This window comes from Aspergillus brunneoviolaceus (assembly GCF_003184695.1).
Source record: "Aspergillus brunneoviolaceus CBS 621.78 unplaced genomic scaffold BO95scaffold_50, whole genome shotgun sequence".
In the NCBI taxonomy this organism is placed as follows: domain Eukaryota; kingdom Fungi; phylum Ascomycota; class Eurotiomycetes; order Eurotiales; family Aspergillaceae; genus Aspergillus; species Aspergillus brunneoviolaceus.
This window is the reverse complement of record NW_020290780.1, coordinates 265493-283241: the sequence shown is the minus strand read 5'-3', so window position 1 is coordinate 283241 and position 17749 is coordinate 265493. Positions and strand designations below refer to the sequence as shown.

At 55.9% G+C, this 17749-nt stretch overlaps 5 protein-coding genes across 5 annotated transcripts; 2 read left to right on the top strand and 3 right to left on the bottom strand.

Annotated features, from left to right (window-relative positions):
• The first annotated feature begins 38 nt into the window (after positions 1-38).
• BO95DRAFT_201235 (GTPase BMS1) lies at positions 39-4424 on the top strand. The gene is made up of 4 exons (XM_025581033.1): positions 39-422; positions 530-600; positions 674-763; positions 839-4424. The coding sequence occupies exons 1-4, from the start codon at positions 365-367 to the stop codon at positions 4166-4168; spliced, it is 3549 nt and encodes a 1182-aa protein (XP_025440387.1). The 5' UTR covers positions 39-364; the 3' UTR covers positions 4169-4424.
• Positions 4425-5249: 825 nt separating this feature from the next.
• BO95DRAFT_483743 (uncharacterized protein) lies at positions 5250-6877 on the top strand (the record flags this gene model as incomplete). The annotated part of the gene is made up of 2 exons (XM_025590309.1): positions 5250-5843; positions 5900-6877. 2 exons carry the CDS (start codon positions 5250-5252, stop codon positions 6875-6877), a joined length of 1572 nt encoding a protein of 523 aa, XP_025440386.1.
• A 150-nt stretch (positions 6878-7027) lies between these two features.
• On the bottom strand, positions 7028-7984 carry BO95DRAFT_201285 (GFA family protein). The gene is made up of 3 exons (XM_025581034.1): positions 7800-7984; positions 7559-7724; positions 7028-7375 (listed from the first exon to the last, which is right to left on the bottom strand). Exons 1-3 carry the CDS (start codon positions 7866-7868, stop codon positions 7179-7181), a joined length of 432 nt encoding a protein of 143 aa, XP_025440385.1. The 5' UTR covers positions 7869-7984; the 3' UTR covers positions 7028-7178.
• Positions 7985-10751: 2767 nt separating this feature from the next.
• BO95DRAFT_393543 (CCCH zinc finger and RRM domain protein) lies at positions 10752-13848 on the bottom strand. Its single transcript, XM_025583672.1, has 5 exons — positions 13542-13848; positions 13301-13419; positions 12473-13183; positions 11329-12407; positions 10752-11258 (listed from the first exon to the last, which is right to left on the bottom strand). The coding sequence occupies exons 1-5, from the start codon at positions 13604-13606 to the stop codon at positions 10902-10904; spliced, it is 2331 nt and encodes a 776-aa protein (XP_025440384.1). The 5' UTR covers positions 13607-13848; the 3' UTR covers positions 10752-10901.
• Positions 13849-14221: 373 nt separating this feature from the next.
• BO95DRAFT_444826 (putative translation elongation factor EF-2 subunit) lies at positions 14222-16959 on the bottom strand. The gene is made up of 2 exons (XM_025586977.1): positions 16900-16959; positions 14222-16828 (listed from the first exon to the last, which is right to left on the bottom strand). The coding sequence occupies exons 1-2, from the start codon at positions 16916-16918 to the stop codon at positions 14277-14279; spliced, it is 2571 nt and encodes an 856-aa protein (XP_025440383.1). The 5' UTR covers positions 16919-16959; the 3' UTR covers positions 14222-14276.
• Positions 16960-17749: the final 790 nt, after the last annotated feature.

Here is a 17749-nt window from a genome sequence, read left to right as displayed (position 1 = left end):
GTGGGGTTTAGACCTTATCGGGTCTCGCCCGGGCCGGACGACGATAAGTGGGAGGCAGTTTATCGATAACTCATCCATTAGTCATAAAAAAGTTCCCCGCCTGAATGGATGCCTGGCGCAGTTTTCTGTCGGTAATTACCGCCCGTTGGTGTGCTCCGGGCGGAAAAGACCCCGGGACTCGGAGAAAAGCTTCTTCCGGCAAAAGAAAATGGGAATAATAATTTTGGTAGCCAAGCTTTCTAAAGACATTCGGAGCAGTCTTGCAGATTTGCGCTCAACTTTTTTTTGGCTGTGTCACGGCTTCGAATCAAGCGGGGAAAGTATTTTACTCTAGAGGTCTTCTAGACCTCTTAGTTTTCCCACAATGGAGCAGCAATCCAACAGGTCGCATCGAGCCACCAAGGAGAAGAAAAAGTATGATGGTAAGTAATGAATCTTCTTGCGCATGCCTCCGGGATGAAGTTTATCGGCTTGCTCCAACATCGTTCCTTCAACGTGATCAGGTAGCTGACAGAAACCACTTTCACAGGACCGAATCCTAAAGCTTTTGCGTTCTCGAATCCCGGCAAATTGAACAAGGCCGGCGCGAGATCGCACGATGTATGCGCTACCCACCCTCCGCAACGATACAACTTTTGACAAGGCCACTGACCTTGCAACCTCACTTGTCTAGATCAAAGAAAAGAGACTTCATGTGCCCCTCGTGGATCGCCTGCCTGAAGAGGCACCTCCTCTTATTGTCGCCGTCGTCGGACCACCTGGAGTAAGTGTTCCAGCGGGATTTCACATGCGGAGACCCAGGAATAGGAAATTCTGACAGTCGTTGTGTTGGATCTAGGTGGGCAAGACGACCCTTATCAAGTCCCTCATCCGTCGCTACACGAAGCAGACCCTCAGCACACCGAAAGGCCCCTTGACCGTGGTCACGTCGAAGAAACGCCGTCTCACGTTCCTCGAATCGCCCTCCGATTCCCTCGCCAGCATGATCGACGTCGCCAAGATCGCAGATATCGTGCTGTTGATGATCGACGGCAACTATGGATTCGAGATGGAGACCATGGAGTTCTTGAATGTCCTTGGCTCCCACGGTATGCCCGGTAACGTTTTCGGTATCCTGACCCATCTCGACCTTTTCAAGAAGCAGAGCACTCTGCAGGCCGCCAAGAAGCGTCTCAAGCACCGTTTCTGGAGCGAACTCTACAATGGCGCCAAGCTCTTCTATCTCTCCGGAGTCGTCAACGGTCGTTACCCCGATCGCGAAGTCCACAATCTCTCCCGCTTCCTGTCCGTTATGAAGAACCCTCGACCCCTTGTATGGCGTAACTCTCACCCCTACGCCCTCGCAGATCGCTTCTTGGATATCACGCCACCCACCCAGATCGAGGAGGACCCGAAATGTGATAGGACGATAGCTCTTTACGGTTACCTGCGTGGGACCAACTTCGCGGCTCAGGGAGCGCGGGTGCACGTTCCGGGAGTCGGTGATTTGACGGTCTCCGGCATCGAGTCCCTGCCGGATCCATGCCCGACACCCTTCTTTGAGCAGCAGGCTGCAAAGGCCAACGGCAAGACCAGCCGACGCCGATTGGGGGATAAGCAAAAGCTCTTGTTCGCGCCCATGTCTGATGTTGGTGGTGTGTTGGTGGACAAGGATGCCGTGTACATTGACGTCAAAACCTCGAACTTCGAGCGAAACGAGGACGAGTCCGACGACGAGGAGCGCGGTCTTGGCGAGCAACTGGTTGTTGGCCTGCAGGGTGAGCGCAAGCTTCTCGGTGAAGCTGATGGCGGTGTCCGCCTCTTCCGTGGCGGTGAAGCCATTGCGAAGGCAGACGAGGAGAATGGTGCTGCTGGAAGAAAACACAAGCGCCACGCTCGATTCCTGGACGGCGAGAACAACAACGCTGATGTTGTCGACGAGGAAGACGAAGGTTTCGAGAGCGCAGAAGATGAAGATGACGCTGAAGAGCTGGATGAAGATGAACTGGAGGACCTGAGCGAGGATGAAGAGATCGACGCTTCCGCACCCGCAGATTTCGAAGCCAACTTCAGGGAGAGGCAAAATGGCAATGCTCGCCAGACCGAAGGTGACCTTGAATTCGCTGATAGCGACTCTGATCTCGGCTCTATCTCATCTGTGGATGACCAGATTTTGGAGAGTGGCGAAGACGAGGACTCTGACGATGAGGAGAATGCCCGCTGGAAAGAGAACATGCTTGCTAATGCGAAGTCCCTTCATTCGAAGCGCCCGAAGTTCCGCATCACTGACTTGTCTCGGATGCTGTACGACGACTCCATCGCACCCGAGGACGTGATGCCTCGATGGAGCGGTCGTGGTGAGAACGAAGACGATGACGAGGATGAGGACAATCAGGACAATGATGAGGAAGAGGACACCTTCTTCAAGAAGACCGGCGCCGAGCAGAAGGAAGAGGAGGAGTTCCGTCACATTCCTGAGTTTGACTACGCCAAGCTGGAAGAGAAGTGGCAGGATGAAGAGCTTATCGATTCCCTAAGAAGCAGATTCGTCACGGCCAAATTATCTGGTGACGGCGACGACGATGATTCGGATGTGGGCGATGCATTTGACTCGGACGACGAAGGAGATGGTGAATTCGAGGATCTAGAAACGGGCGAAGCTTTTAACGGTCTCTCCGACGACGAAGAGGGTGGCGAGGAGGAGGGTGAGAAAGATGAGGGGCCCGTCGACCTGGACGCGGAGCGTGAGCGCAATGCGAAGAAGAAAGAAGAGCTACGACTTCGCTTCGAGGAAGAAGATCGCGAGGGGTTCGCAAACTCCAAGGATAACTCGCGCAAGGATGGTGAAGGGGATGAGGAGTTCGGGGAGGACGACTGGTACGACATGCAGAAGGCTAAGCTACAGAAGCAACTCGACATCAACCGTGCCGAGTTTGACCTACTCGACCCGGCCTCCCGCGCTCGAGCGGAAGGTTTCAAGGCCGGCACATATGCACGTATCGTTCTCGAGAAGGTGCCCTGCGAGTTCGCCACCAAGTTCAACCCTCGTTACCCCGTCATTGTGGGTGGCCTGGCACCCACCGAGGACCGCTTCGGCTATGTCCAGATCCGCATCAAGCGCCACCGCTGGCATAAGAAGATCCTCAAGAGCGGCGATCCCCTCATCTTTTCTCTCGGCTGGCGCCGCTTCCAGTCCCTGCCGATCTACAGCACCTCCGACAGTCGGACGCGCAACCGTATGCTCAAGTACACCCCGGAACACATGCACTGCTTCGCTACCTTCTACGGCCCGCTGGTGGCGCCCAACACCGGTTTCTGCTGCTTGCAATCCTTCTCCAACAAGGCCCCTGGGTTCCGCATCGCCGCCACCGGTGTGGTGCTGAACGTCGACGAACACACCGAGATCGTGAAGAAGCTCAAGCTGACGGGTGTTCCCTACAAGATCTTCAAGAACACCGCCTTCATCAAGGACATGTTCAACTCCTCGCTGGAGATTGCCAAATTCGAGGGCGCCTCGATCCGCACCGTCTCCGGCATCCGCGGTCAGATTAAGCGCGCGCTGGCCAAGCCCGAGGGCTACTTCCGTGCCACCTTCGAGGACAAGATTCTCATGAGTGACATCGTCTTCCTGCGGGCCTGGTACCCGATCAAGCCCCACCGCTTCTATAACCCGGTCACCAACCTGCTGGATCTGGCCGAGGAGGGCGCGGCGGACAGCGGCTGGCACGGCATGCGTCTCACCGGCGAGGTCCGCCGCGAGAAGGGCATCCCCACCCCGCTCGAGAAGGACTCGGCGTACCGCAAGATCGAGCGCCCCGAGCGCCACTTCAACCCGCTGCGTGTGCCGCGCCAGCTGGCCACGGACCTGCCCTTCAAGTCGCAAATCACCAAGATGAAGCACCACAAGGACAAGACCTACATGCAGAAGCGGGCGGTGGTCCTCGGGGGCGAGGAGAAGAAGGCGCGCGACCTCATGCAGAAGCTCAACACCATGCGCAACGAGAAGCAGGCCAAGCGCGCGGCGAAGCAGGAGGAGCGCCGCAAGGTGTACCGCGCCAAGGTGGCCGAGGGTCTGGAGAAGAAGGCGGAGCGTGAGAAGCGAGAGCGCGATGACTACTGGCGTCGCGAAGGTAAGAAGCGGAAGGCCCAAGACGGAGAAGGGGGTGGTGGTGGCAAGAAGCGCAGGTAGAGCCCCTAGTTGCTTTTTTTTTCAGGGTCAGGTTATTTACAGGTTTTATATCAAAAGTTGCTTCTGTGAATAATGTCCATGTGTATCTATGTGCATGCTGCATGGGATGGATGGCGTTGAGTTTTGTTGCTTGGACCCTATTTCTCCTCTGACATGGTTGAACATATACTCACTACTACATGTTCTTGGGGTTGATGCTTGCTCTATACCAGGAAGAAATAGATTGACTTGGTGTCATTTCGGATCAAGACGCTTTTTGTTGGTGGTGGTGTTGTAGATCCTCCGGCTTTGCTGCTTTTGGTGCCTGACCTTTAAGGCATCCAGACTCACAGTTATCGCCACGTGACTGCGCTGTGAACGCGTCGCCCTCCGACTCGATCGTCGCCTGGCGTCTGCGAGTCGGGAGTCCCTGTGTTTTCCCCCCATGGACAAGCTTGATAGATTGTTGACCTGTTTGTCAATTGATCTAATCAGCAAGCCGCGATCACTCTCTTATGGCCTTTCTCGACCTTCTACCCCTCGAGTCGTCCTCCTTCGGCCGTTCGACCTGGTGTTCGGATTGAGGCTCGCGTGAGAGACGTGTGAGAGAGACTTTGCTGCATCTGGCCGCATCGCCTGCCACCCTGCTGCCACCGTCCGAAGATTCCACAACATCGGCCTCCTTGCAGGACAGCCACGAACCCAGTACACATCCCGCCCCTAGTGAGGTCTTAGAACCGTGTTGAACTCGAGTACACTGAGTGTGTCAGTCAGAGTGGATTGATTGACTGGGTCGGGCTGCGGGACATTCCCGCGCCAAAGATAACCGCGACGCTGGTAACCGGGGAATCAGCGGCGAATAAGACACATCAGTTCATGCGGACTTTCTGCGACTTCAGCGATTTTCAAGTTTGATTGCCCTCATTCTGCGGATGGGGAGGGGGTAAAGTTCATACCTGCCCTGCTTCCCCCGTAAAAAAACATCGTCTGCTCCCAAGACATTACCGGACAAAGAAAACAACCTGCATTATTGCAGTCAGTCAGCCGGTCAGTCAGTCCTCTTATCGTGGCTCTGCCCGCTTTTCTATAGACTGGGCCCAACATGAGTAGCGGAGCGCCGCGCTTGGATACGCGCCACCACGTGCACTCCGCGCAGTCTTCTTCATCGCGACAGATTGACTCTCGGCATGATGCAAGGGGTGGCAGACACGACGGTGGTTTGAGTTTCAGTAAGACTGCCAATGACCCCGAATCGCAAGGAGATTCTGCGCGGGGTTCTTCGTCGTCGACGGATCCATCCTCGCTGGTGGGCCCGCCCACAGCCCACTTGACACCGACACCTGAATTCCCGTTGTATGACGATGTTAGACACGGTTCCTCGTTCTCCTCGTCACATGTGTCGGATTCGCGGGGAACTTCATCAGCTGTGTCGCAGCCGTCGAAGGTATCCAATTCGGTCCGGTCCGTGTCGGGAGGCAGACAGCTGAGCATTGAGGAAGCGATCGCGGGGCAGCAGGCCACGCCCCGACCATTATCGGTATCGCGCAGTCCTTCTGGAAAGGGCTCGCCGGGAAAGCAGCGTGTGACAGGGTTTGCTGCGTCTCCTGCGGAGACGTCGAGGACGGGGGAAAGAGGGATTGAGAGGCTCCGGTCGAGCAGTATCGGGTCGCTCTCCCGCGAAAGCCGAATCGCAGCGGTAACTTGTTCCTTCTACTTCTGGTGGGGTGCTGTGGGTTGCTGATATGAGTTCAGTTGTCAGTGCACCTGCGCACTCGCCTTTCGTATGCGGCGGCCAAGATTGAGAAGAGCCGACAGATGCAGAAGGCCCAGGACCTCCCGCCGACGGCGCGCATTGACTCGCTGGTGCGATCGGGGCAGCTCGCCTATCTTGACCAGGTCGATGCACAAAAGCCAGAGGGATTGGGCTCGCCTGCCAGTACGACGATGTCGACGATGTCGTCGCCGGACATGTATGGCACGGCTGGGTTCAACCGGCCCGTTGGGTCGGCGCGGCTCTCCCCAGCGGCTTGGTCGGAGGCTGCTGCATCTCCTCACGCGGGATTCTCGAGGAATCATCATAACTACCATCATCACCATCACCATTCTCATTCTCATATAGACCACTCCAGTCGTCCAAAACTCGCCCCGCCTGTAGATATCATCTCGAAGGGAGGAAGTCACGGCAACCGACGTCGACGTCCGAATCCAAACGAGTTCACCAGCCCACCCACCTTCACTCATCGCAGACATCATTCCCACCAGGACGTGGGCCTGTCCCAGTCCAGCGCAAACTCAGACACCATCCTAGTACCAGGGACGCCTCCGCTCCAGCCGTCCGGCGCTATGCCCTCCGCGCGTCATGGTGGCGTGGCGGGTGAGCAGCACGACCGCGCCCGGAGCAGCGCAATGGAGCAGGACGCGATCGAGACGCTGCTGTTCATGTCCAGCCCCGGCCACTCGGGGTACCACTCGACCCACTCGCAGCATTCCCGGCGGCCTCATCAGCACCAGGACGTCTCGCGGAGCAGCAACGGGTCGCAGGATTCGAGTCTGCGCGTACCGTGGAGTCGGCCTGATAGTAGCCATGGTCATGGTCAGCCACGCGCCAGGTCGGCCGAGGAAGTCACGGGTTTAGAAGCCCAGGCGGGCGACGAGATTGACCGGATGCTGGACCAGATGGACAGTGACAGCGAGGATGATGCAGCCCAAATAGCCCGATCCAGACGGTAGTAAGCTTTTTTCCTCGGCATGGGATGTTTTGCTGAGCCTTGGAAAGTATGGATAGACGCGGGCAGTCTTTTGTACAAACCTAGAGCCTTGATTTCGAGCTACAATAGTCCTGACTTAGAGCATCTGGTTAGACGTGACTTTACTCCGGTTTCAGTTGACCACAACGATATCAAGTTCATCACACCACCAACCTGAACTAGCTACTATACAATCCTTCCATCCCCCAATATCCAACCTCCTTCTCCCCCAACAACCCACACATCTACATCCAAGAATGACCAAGTAAGTTGAACCAACTAAACTAAGAAAAATCCAACATCCCACAAACCTGCCCCGCCCCCTCCACCGCCCCAACCCACCCCAACCGCCTCCCCGTAAACAACTCCGCCTCGGGCCTCCTCTCCAACACCCCAGCATCATCCAGCACCCCCGCCCTCACAACCGTCACCTCCGCCGGCCGCCCATCAGCATGGATCTTGTGTCCATACAGCGGCGATCCTAAAGTACCGCACCGTCACATAGAATCCATCAGCATTTCTCCTCTCCCATCTCCTAAGTTACCCCTACGACTTCCATAAACCCAACCATCATCCCCCCACCCCCAGGCATTCCCCTAAACCAACACCACCCATACCCAACACAAGAAGATAGCCAAAAGGAAAGGGTGGGGAAGAAACGAACCGCAATCCCCACAAAAATAATTCCGCACCGCATTCCCACTATCGGCCGTCTTGGCCACGGCCTTGGGCGTGCCGGCGACCACCCGGAAGGCACCGGTGGGCACGAGGACGCTGTGCGAGTAGGCGGAGCCCGTGAGTTTGCGGCAGTCGTGGCAGTGGCAGAGGCCCTATTGCGGGGTCACATCACATTGCTTGTGTTAGGGGTTGGGTTGCTTTAGGGTTGAGGGCGGGTTGGAACTTGCCGTGGTGAGGGGCGGGCTGGTGCATTCGATGCGGATGGCGGTGCAGAAGCAGCTGCCTTTTGTTGTCATTTTTTTGTCCGGGGGTGTAACGTTAGGGTTCAAAGTTTGTAGGAAGTGGGGGGAGGGGGGGTTGCTTGATGGGTATGTACTAATGTTTATGGGTTGGTAGGAGTATGATATCTAGTGGCTAGTCGTGAACCGAGGTATCTGTTGATCTATATATATATCTGTACCCGTGACGGGAGAATGGGTTGACTATCTAGATCGTGACTAAGCGCATGGGTGACACGGTTGGCCCCAACGAGAAAAGGAGTGAGTGGGCGGATTCCTTCCCAACCATTCGGTGGACTGACCGACTGACTCGTTGAGTAAGTAGGATTCAGAGGCAGAGGGAAAGTGTAGTCTTTGTATGTAGAATGCCCAATGCGCTTTGTGGGATGCTATCAGTAAGGGAGTCATATACATCCCGTCTCTAGCATGCTTACTTTTTATTTGCGAAGCTAGCCCGCTGCCTCCTCCCGCTAAGGACGCTTCAGCAATCATGCCTATATAGCTATGGGCCGGCCCTCCTGTAGCAGCAGTCGCCCATCCGCAGGATCAAGCCTTTGTGATAATAGTTCTTTCTTCTATACTATACTATGATCATGCAGTAGCTCGTTTTAGGTCGGATTACTTGAATCTTGCTTTATGGATCTTAGTAGCACACAATGTACTTAGTTTCTCTTAAGCTTATGGCCGCAGAATATCGAATATGAGGTTCTATATTAGTAAGTCCATAATGGGAAGGGGCTACAGTGACTACGACTCGCGAATCATATGGTAGCGAAGATATCATGAGATTTGCTCCACAAACTGGCGATTCTTCATGCAGATATCAGGGTCACTGCAGTGAATTGAGCTGATCACAAGTGGAACCCACGCGCCCCTCGGAGCACCGCGCCTCTTGATGCATCGGCCTCAGTAACCAGTTCCACGCCATGATTTCCGCAACCGGTAACTAAGTAGGTACCTCAGCAAGCCCACCCCACAGGCTGCTTCCACACCAGCGGATGATCTTCCCCAGCCCAGTCAGACTGGCGGCGGTTCAAGATCCACATCCAGCGTCTTTAGCTCTTCCGCCCAGGCTTCCTGGTACTCTTCGTCGTCCTCGTGGTCAAGCTCCTCGGTAGTGAGCTCCAGCCCCTCCGCCCCATAAACCTCCCCCCACGACACATTCTCCTCGACGTCGAGATCGAGTTCCTCCAGGGTCCACCGATGCCGCCACAGACGTTTGAGTAACGGCGACAAATGCACGGTCTGCTTGCCGCCCTCGGGAAGCCTCCGGCCGCCGATCTTATATCGAAAGCTGCGCAGGGCCTTGGCGGAATCAATGAGACAGCATAGGTCTGCCTCGTGCATCAGGGAGTGCGTGAAGCTTAGCTCGCTGAAATTCGAAGAGCTCGGGGGAGGAGGGATCCCGGCCTCGTTGTTCCATGTCGCGAGCGTGAAGGCGACGGATGTGAGCGCCGGCAGCCGCCGCACGAGGTTGAGGCGGTGGTAATACGACTCGAGGATGTAATGCAAACCGTCGTTGTCGGGCGAGTCGTGGTCGGGAAGGAAGGTGACTTTCCGGAGATTCTGGAGGTAAGGGAGCGGAATGGAGGTCCGGCCTGCCCGACGAAGTAGAGTCACAAGACAGAAACATGGAGCGGCGGTGTCGTACTCGCCGATGTGGTAGAAGGCCAGTGACTCCAGCTTGGGTGAGATGGCAATCAGGAGTGCGGCAAGGGCTTGCTTGAATGCAATATGACCGCTATACGTAGAGCATTGTCTGGTGAATGGTCAATGTCCTAGTCAACATTTGAAGGAAAAGGAAGAGAGAAAGGATTTGGGGTGTCACAGACAGCTTTTTCCCTGCAGGGTCTTGCAGTAGGATGTTTAGCAGCATCTGCGGCTCAGCGCCTTCAGTGAATCCAGCTTTGGCGATGGCTGAACTCAAGTTCTGTATATCAACTTCAGCCAAGTCTTGAGTCTCACTTGGGGGCCTCTGGAAATCCGGGTCCTCGCGATCTGTAACTTCGCGAGTTCCATGCACCTCCAGATGGCGCACATCGTGCGCCGCGGCCGGGTGACGGAGGAGATGTAGCAGGGTGTCGAATCCGGTGACGAGATCTACGGTCTCGCGGAGTCGGAGTCGATGGTATCTACTCTCGGGGTTCAGGTCTAGATTGGAGGCGGCCGGGAGGTGGTGCGTGTGACGGCGACTTTGGGGGGGGGTTAGTCCCTGCGTGCTGATAGAGGGTTGATAGCACTTTTATCTGGTGGTGGGTGGGATAACGGGGGCGATGGCGAGAGAGGGTTCTGCGCAGTGCTTTGCTGATGATGTGCATTGGGGAGCAGGTGGGAGATTCGCTGGTAGCTGGGGGTATACTCGATATCAGGGAGAAGAAGGTGAATGAAGAGCTACCCTGTGTAGGTATTGGCACGTGGAGTACCCTTGTAATGAGTTGGTGATTTAGTTAGGTCTGGCTATTTGATTAAATAACTATCCTGTTGTGACTAAGCATGTGCTTGGGTCCAACTAGTTACTTAGATTACATGGTGACTGAACATTGACTGGAGATTGCCTGACTCCTGAGTGGGATCTTTGGAGGGGCCTGGTATTTACTGCCAAAGGCAAGTTGGTAAGATGCCTTTGGAGAGTCTGTCACTGTTCAGGTCCATTGTGATAGTTTATATATAGCCCTAACATGGTAAATTTCTCTACCATATAACACAGGTTATGTCTTACCAAACACCAATTATCCTTGCCCTATCATACATAAACTTGTCCGATATAGCTAGCAGGATATGCATTGCCACAGCCTCTGGAATAGAGGCCTGGAAGAAGGCTCTCAATTCTCTCAGGTTGCAGCAACAGCAACAGCAGTAGCAGCAGCAACAGCCACAACCACCCTTCTAGATTCGTCCGTTCACATTCAAACAAAGGGCTCAAATCTCTTGATATTTAATCTCCTCAAAACGGAACCCACATTCCAGAGTATCAACTCAGCTCAGCTAAATGCTCCCATCTAAGAACATCAATTCAAATCGACTACCCTATCAAAACACCAACCGGTCAAATCATTCCACCCCCCAGCTATCGTCCATCTCCGCAACATCATAGTCCACATCATGGCCCCCGTCCTTCCGGCCGGAGCTCTGATCCGGCACCCCTGGCGCAATCGGCGCGGTGTCCATCAACGTATCCTCGTCCGAGCCGGTCTTGTTGGTGTCGGAGCCACCACCACCGCCAGATTGAGGCAGAGAGGACGACGAGATGGGCGGGTTGGGCACCCAGGCGAGTTCCACCTGGCCGACGGACGGGATGTCGCGGGGGCCGAACATGAACTTCTCGGCCTGGTAGCGTTCCTTGAAGGCCACGATGAGGGAGTCGGACTGGTCGGGGTTGGGTTCGATGGAGGAGTATTCGCCGACGCCCTATTTATGATGTAAGTAACTAAAACGACCAGATGGGATGACGGGGCACAGCTTGAGGAGGAACACTTACAATCAAGAACTGTCGCAAGGCTTCGTCCTTCTCGGAGTTGAACTCCACCCCGGAGACAGCCACGCGCTTGGGTCGGTTATCCAGACGGAGCACACCGCCACGACCGGCCATGCCACCACGACCACGGTAGCCACCACCGCCCCGATAGTAGGGATCGTAGCTGCCCCGACCACGAGGGGCAAATCCACCTCGGCCGTAGCCGCCTCGGCCGCGGCCGCGGTAGCCCGGCCCCGAAGCACCACCACTACCACCAGCAGGATCGATCCCCAGGCTCTTGGCCTCGGCCTCCAGCGCGGCCAGCTGCGCCCGAAGCTGCTTGGTCTGCTCGCTGACATGCTCCGGTTGCGCCGACGGGGACCGGCCATCTCCTCCGTCGGGAGACGCGCCGCCACCGCCGGTAGCGTCGCCATTGCTGCTGCTGGCGGCGCCGCTGCCGCCGAGTTTCTGCATCAGTCGCTGTCTCTCTTCCTGCTGCTTCTTAAGCAACTCGTCGCGCTGTCGTTCCAGGGCTTGCTTGGCCTCTTCGGTTTCCTTGCGTTTCTTGAGTTTCTCCTCGTGGGCGCGCTGGGCTTCTTCCTGCTGCTTCTCGAACTCCTCCCGGTTGAAAGCCGGGCCCTCCGACTCGCCGCCACCCGCGCCGGTGTGATGGTGAGGCCGGGGGTCCCCATTCCAGTCGCCCTTGGGCTTGTGCCAGTAGACCTTGACGAACCGGTTATCGAAGATCACCTTCGGGCTGGACCAGGCGCTCTTGGCCGCCGCGTGGTTCTCGTAGGTGATCAGCGCGAGTCGCCGGTGTGGCTGTAACGACAGGTCCGCGATTTCGCCATACTGCGAGAAGAACTCCCGGACCGTCGCCTCATCGAGCTTGTCATCGGGGATCTGCTCCACGACGATCGTCGTGATCGAAGTGTCCTCGTTGGGACCGGCAGAGGAGAACTCGGACCGACGTCCTCGGCCGCCAAATCCACCTCTGTCGCCGCCACGGCCACGGCCACGACCGCGGTCCCCGCCCCGCATAGGCGGCCCATCCGATCGTCTCTGGTAGTCTGTAACAATGCTCGAAGACTTGGGATCGTATTCTGCGCCTCCCACAAAATCAGTCCTAAGTCACGCACGCCGTTTAGAAGGTAAGTCAAATACATACCATCCGTCTTGGACGCCCCGCCCGCAGTATCATGCTGGTACGGGCACGTTGTCCCAAGGTAGCAGATCCCCTGCGTCTCGTAGAACGGACACCGCTCCGAGCTCTTCGGCACCATCTCACCCGGCTGCTGCCCAGCGCCCGCAGGTGGCATCGGCATCGGCGGCATTCCCGGCATCTGGGGGAAACCCATACTCTGTAGCGCCATCATCGCCGCCATGGGGTCGTTCTGATCGAACGGCGGGAACGTGGAGGGCATGACGAATCCCGGGGCTTGAGGGTTGAAGGTGTGTGGTTGCTGTTGCCCGGGCCCCCCTGCGCGACCATCCCTGCCACCCATCCAGTCCCCTCGGCCACCACCACGTCCTCGGCGGGGAGTCTTGTAATTGCGATTCTGCGGGACTTCTTCGCGGTCCACGTCCATCTGAAAGCCCTCCTGGAATGTACGCTTGCGGTTAAAATTGTGCTGGTTATCACCACCCGGCGCTTGTCCAGGGAAATTGTTGCCCATCTGCTGTGCTCCGAAGGGACCCTTCGAAGGACCGGTCGGAGGATTGAATGCACTCGCTTGTTGCTGTTGCTGTTGCTGCTGCTGGTCCTGAGGAGCGGGCGCTTCCTGCGACTGGCCCTGCGCATATGACGGTTGGGCAGCAGCAGCGGGTTGCGGTTTAGAAGCAAAGGTCGCGAAGAGCTCGTCGACGAATTTCACCGTGTCTGTACATTACCCGAAGGTAACAGAGAACGTCAGCAAAATGTACTCATTCAATCGAGCACACAATATAACCATCTCATCCCAGATTTGGTAGCGCAAGAAAGAAGAAAAATACTAACGTTCACGAAGGAAATCCTCCAAGTTATCCACCGAAGCTTTCCGGATGTCCTCGTCAGGAGCATCGGTCCTGATCAACGCCAGAACATAGTCGGCAAGTACATCGGAATCGGCATCAGAGCTGGCAGGCGACGAGACGTTAGTCTTCGAGCGTAAATTCGAGCGAACGCGCGCGCGCGGACAAGGCAGATTGGGCGCCCAAAACCGTCGCGGTTCCTCTTTGCGGACAGAGACAGCGCTTACATATCCTCCAGCTTCCTGACAACCCATTTCTTCACCTCCGCTGCCTCGTTCTCGGTAAGTTGCATGATGTCGGGGTAAGGTCGGGCGATCGGGGGCCCGATTGTCACGAGAGGGCTTGTGGCTCGAAGGTCTTGAGCCGATCAAACAGGCAGGCGTCCGTCCTCGCCGTTTGACGCCGAAGGTTGAGACCGAGGAACTAGATAAGAGGTTGCAAGGGAGGGACACTATCCAGCGACTGCAAGGGTGATGGGACGAAAGCGATGCGAATGACAGATCAAACCATGGCTTGGCAGTAAGGTCTCGATAAATATCGACAAAGCCTGGCGGTTCGAAAAAGCCGGGGAAACGCGAGCGACGCGGATGACAGAATACCACGTGACTGCCCTCCGAGATCCCGCCAGTTGCTTAATTCTGACGAAAAACTTCCACGCACCAGCACAAATCGACTTCAAATGGTCTACAGGCCACCTGCAGAGGAGCTACACCTACGATGGTTCTAAAACACAAAATTGAACTTGAACTGCCATCTCATATTTTAATGTCCAACTATGGGACAGCAACTGAACTATTGGAAAAGCTCTCGCAGTCGTAAACGTAATAAAAAAGCCAAAGCAATGCTCGTGCACACCTGGATTCTACTTCTAGGTATTCGACAATCCACATACGACATTAAGCTGTTTCACCTCATTTTCATTTTCCTTCCCCCTCATAGACAGGGTATTGCGTTCGTCAATCTCATAATAGGATTCCAACCATCACAGACTTGAAACCTAGTCGGCTTGCTTGGAACGTGTTTACAGCTTGTCGTAGTACTGCAGACAGAATTAGCATCAAATCCAAAATCATGATGGAACAGAAGAAACTTACGTTCTCGTAGCCAGGAACCTGCTCCTTGAGACCCTTGCGCTTACGCATCTCAGCAACGATCTGACCGGGCTTGGTGGTGGCGTCAAGAGGAGATCCACCAGGGAGGACAGACCAGTGGTCGAAGACAGACTGGGGGAAAGCCTGACCACCGGTGGCCTGACGGAGCTCTCCGGGGAAACCGAAGGACTCGTTGACGGGCAGGTAGGCCTTGACGTTGAAGAGGGGAGTACCAGGGCGCTGCTCCTCGGTGTAGACGTGACCACGGCGGCGGGTAAGGACACCGTAGATACCACCCATGGCCTGCTCGGGAACCTGGATCTCGACGTTGAAGATGGGCTCCAGGATACCGGGGTCGGCAAGCATGGTAGCAGCATACAGGACACGACGAGCAGTGGGGATGATCTGACCACCACCACGGTGAATAGCATCAGCGTGAAGAGTAACATCAAGGATGTTGAAGCGGATGGAGCGCATGGGCTCCTCAGCAACGGGACCCTCACGGGTGGCCCACTGGAAACCGGAGACAACGGAATCCTTGATTTCGTTGAGGTACTGGACGGCCTTGGTCTGGTCAACCAGCAAGTTGGCACCGGAGGTGTCGGGACCGAAACACCAAATCTTACGGGCATCGGTGACATCCCAGCCGTGCTCGTCAGCAAGGATACGGGCACGAGCCTTGAAATCGTCACGGGGGCTGATCTTGCCGGCCTCGATGGCGAGGGAGACCTCCTCGTCAAGGGGCTGGGCAGTCAGGTACAGACGGTTGTGCTTGTTGGGGGACTTGGACAGGGCAGTCATGCTGGAGGTGCCGCTGACGGTCTCACGGTACTGGACAACGGGGTCGGAGATACGGAGAGGAACACCAGCGTGGTCCTCCTCGAGATCCTTCAAGCAAATCTCGAGGTGGAGCTCACCAGCACCGGCAACGACGTGCTCACCGGACTCGGAGATGTAGGTCAGGACACAGGGGTCGGACTTGGACAGACGCTTGAGACCCTCGACCAGCTTGGGCAGATCCTGAGCGTTCTTGACCTCAACGGAGCGCTGGACGACGGGAGAGACGGAGAACTTCATGACCTTGAGGTTGTGGGCGGTCTCATCGGTGGTAAGAGTACCCGACTTGAGCAAGAACTGGTCAACACCGACCAGACCGACGATGTTACCGCAAGGAACATCCTCAATGGGCTCGACGAAACGTCCCATCATCAGGATGGTACGCTGGATGCTCTTGATGAAGAGATCGGTCTTCTGGCCAGGGACGTAGTTGGGACCCTGGATGCGGACCTTGAGACCGGAGCGGACGGTACCGGAGTAGACACGACCGAAAGCGTAGAAACGACCCTTATCGGAGGTGGGCACCATCTTGGAGACGTACAGCATCAGAGGAGCCTTGGGGTCACAGTCGCGGATACCAACGCAGGCAGCGTCGTCCTTGGGACCCTCGTACAAGGTCTCGGCACGGTACTTCTGGGCCTGGACGGGAGAAGGCAGGTGGATACAGACCATCTCCAACATGGCGTCGGCGGCGGGAAGGAACTTGCGCATGACAGCCTTGAGGAGCTGCTTGCCCTGGAGCTCCTTCTCGTCGTTGGCGAGCTTGATCTCGAGCTTCTCGAGGAGAGTGGGGATCTGGTCCTTCTTGTCGTTGTTGATGGCAGCGAAGATCTTGAAGATGGGGTCCAAGATGAACTGGTTGAAGGCACGCTCACCACCCTCGGGGGCCTTGTTGGTCCACTTCTTGGTCTTGGCGTTGAAGTAGTTGTCACCCCACAGACGCTCAAGCATCTTCTTGCGGTCGACACCGAACTTGCGGGCGAACTTGACGGCGAACTGGCGGACAGTGAAGGCCCAGCCGTGGAGACCGGAACCGAAAGCAACGGTACCGCGGTCGGGGTAGACCTGGACGTCACCAAGAGCAGGGTCGTGGTAGGTGGAGATGATGACGTTGACGGACTCAATGGTACGGGAGAAGGACTGGTAGAGGTCCTCCTTGGAGATCTGAAGCTCGAGCATGGAGCGGTCGACCTTGTTGATGATCAGGACGGGCTTGATACGCTCAGTGAGGGCCTGACGAAGGACAGTCTCGGTCTGGACACAGACACCGGAGACACAGTCGACGACGACGAGGGCACCGTCAGTGACACGGAGAGCGGCAGTGACTTCGGAGGAGAAATCAACGTGACCGGGGGAATCGATCAAGTTGATCAAGAACTCGCCGCCGTTGCAGCCGGGGATCTCCTTGAGGTCCTCCTCATCATCGAACTTGGCGTACAGGGAGATGGCAGTGGACTTGATAGTGATACCACGCTCCTGCTCGTCAGGACGGGTGTCCATGTAACGACCCTCACCAGCCTTGGCGGCAGAGATAATACCGGCACGGTGGACCAGGGCATCGGAAAGGGTGGACTTTCCGTGATCGACTGAGAGAAGGGAAGGTCTGTCAGCATTTCACTCCCAACAATTGATACTTGGTGGTGAGTTCAATACATACCGTGGGCAATGACGGACATGTTCCGAATGTTGGTCGGACGGTCCATCAGGCCGCGGATCTACATGGGGTTAGTTCTCATGCACAGAGTTTTCCCATCATCTTCCCCAACTGCAAGATAGGATCATGCAAGCGGATGCGGGGGAGTCTTGTCTGAACGGACCTCTTCGATAGTGAAGCTATACGGGACATTGTTAGCATGGTATTCTCATCTCAAATAACAACCATCCTCATCCTTGATCGGATCACTCATGATGGGATCGATGTCGGGGAACGGGGAGGTGGGCAGCAGCAGCAACAGGACAACATACTTAACCATCTTGACTGATTTTTCAGATCAAGGCCGTAGAGGCGGGGTTGGATATGTGAGGGAAAAGGGAAAAGAAGAAACGACACACAAGGGTCACGATCGAGAGCTAGCTCGACCTGTGAATAATAGGACAAAAAGGACCTATGTGCGAAGAAACTCCTTTAACAGAGGGAGAGAATGATGGCTTCACGGCGGAAGGTGAGGAAAGGAAAAAGAGAGGGAAAAGGGAAGAGGAGGAGAAAAGAGGGGAAATGAAGAGGGAGGGAAAGCGAGAGGGCGGCTGGTGGGGCTTGCAGAGTATTTTTTTTTTCTTTGCTGGTGGGATTTTTTGTGGCCGATTTCAAATCTGGGATGTGCGTTTTTTTTCCTGCTGGTCTCGTAGTACTTGCCCGGCCCCTCGTTTTGTGACCGTTTTGATCCGAGCAACGTGGGTGGTGGCGGGTGGTGGCTCCCCACCACGAGGTGGTAATAATACTGTCCGGTTGGTGATTTGTATAGTACTACTGTACAGAAAGTATTCCCCTACCATACCATATCCCATTT

Coding starts and splice junctions, on each gene's coding strand:
- BO95DRAFT_201235 (XM_025581033.1), top strand. CDS start 365: ATGGAGCAGCAATCCAACAGGTCGCATCGAGCCACCAAGGAGAAGAAA. Junction 423..529: donor GGAGAAGAAAAAGTATGATG/GTAAGTAATGAA, acceptor CCACTTTCACAG/GACCGAATCCTAAAGCTTTT. Junction 601..673: donor CCGGCGCGAGATCGCACGAT/GTATGCGCTACC, acceptor TCACTTGTCTAG/ATCAAAGAAAAGAGACTTCA.
- BO95DRAFT_201285 (XM_025581034.1), bottom strand. CDS start 7,868: ATGACAACAAAAGGCAGCTGCTTCTGCACCGCCATCCGCATCGAATGC. Junction 7,725..7,799: donor CCAGCCCGCCCCTCACCACG/GCAAGTTCCAAC, acceptor ACCCCGCAATAG/GGCCTCTGCCACTGCCACGA. Junction 7,376..7,558: donor TTATTTTTGTGGGGATTGCG/GTTCGTTTCTTC, acceptor GCGGTACTTTAG/GATCGCCGCTGTATGGACAC.
- BO95DRAFT_393543 (XM_025583672.1), bottom strand. CDS start 13,606: ATGCAACTTACCGAGAACGAGGCAGCGGAGGTGAAGAAATGGGTTGTC. Junction 12,408..12,472: donor CGGGGCGTCCAAGACGGATG/GTATGTATTTGA, acceptor TGGGAGGCGCAG/AATACGATCCCAAGTCTTCG. Junction 11,259..11,328: donor CCTTGCGACAGTTCTTGATT/GTAAGTGTTCCT, acceptor CATCATAAATAG/GGCGTCGGCGAATACTCCTC.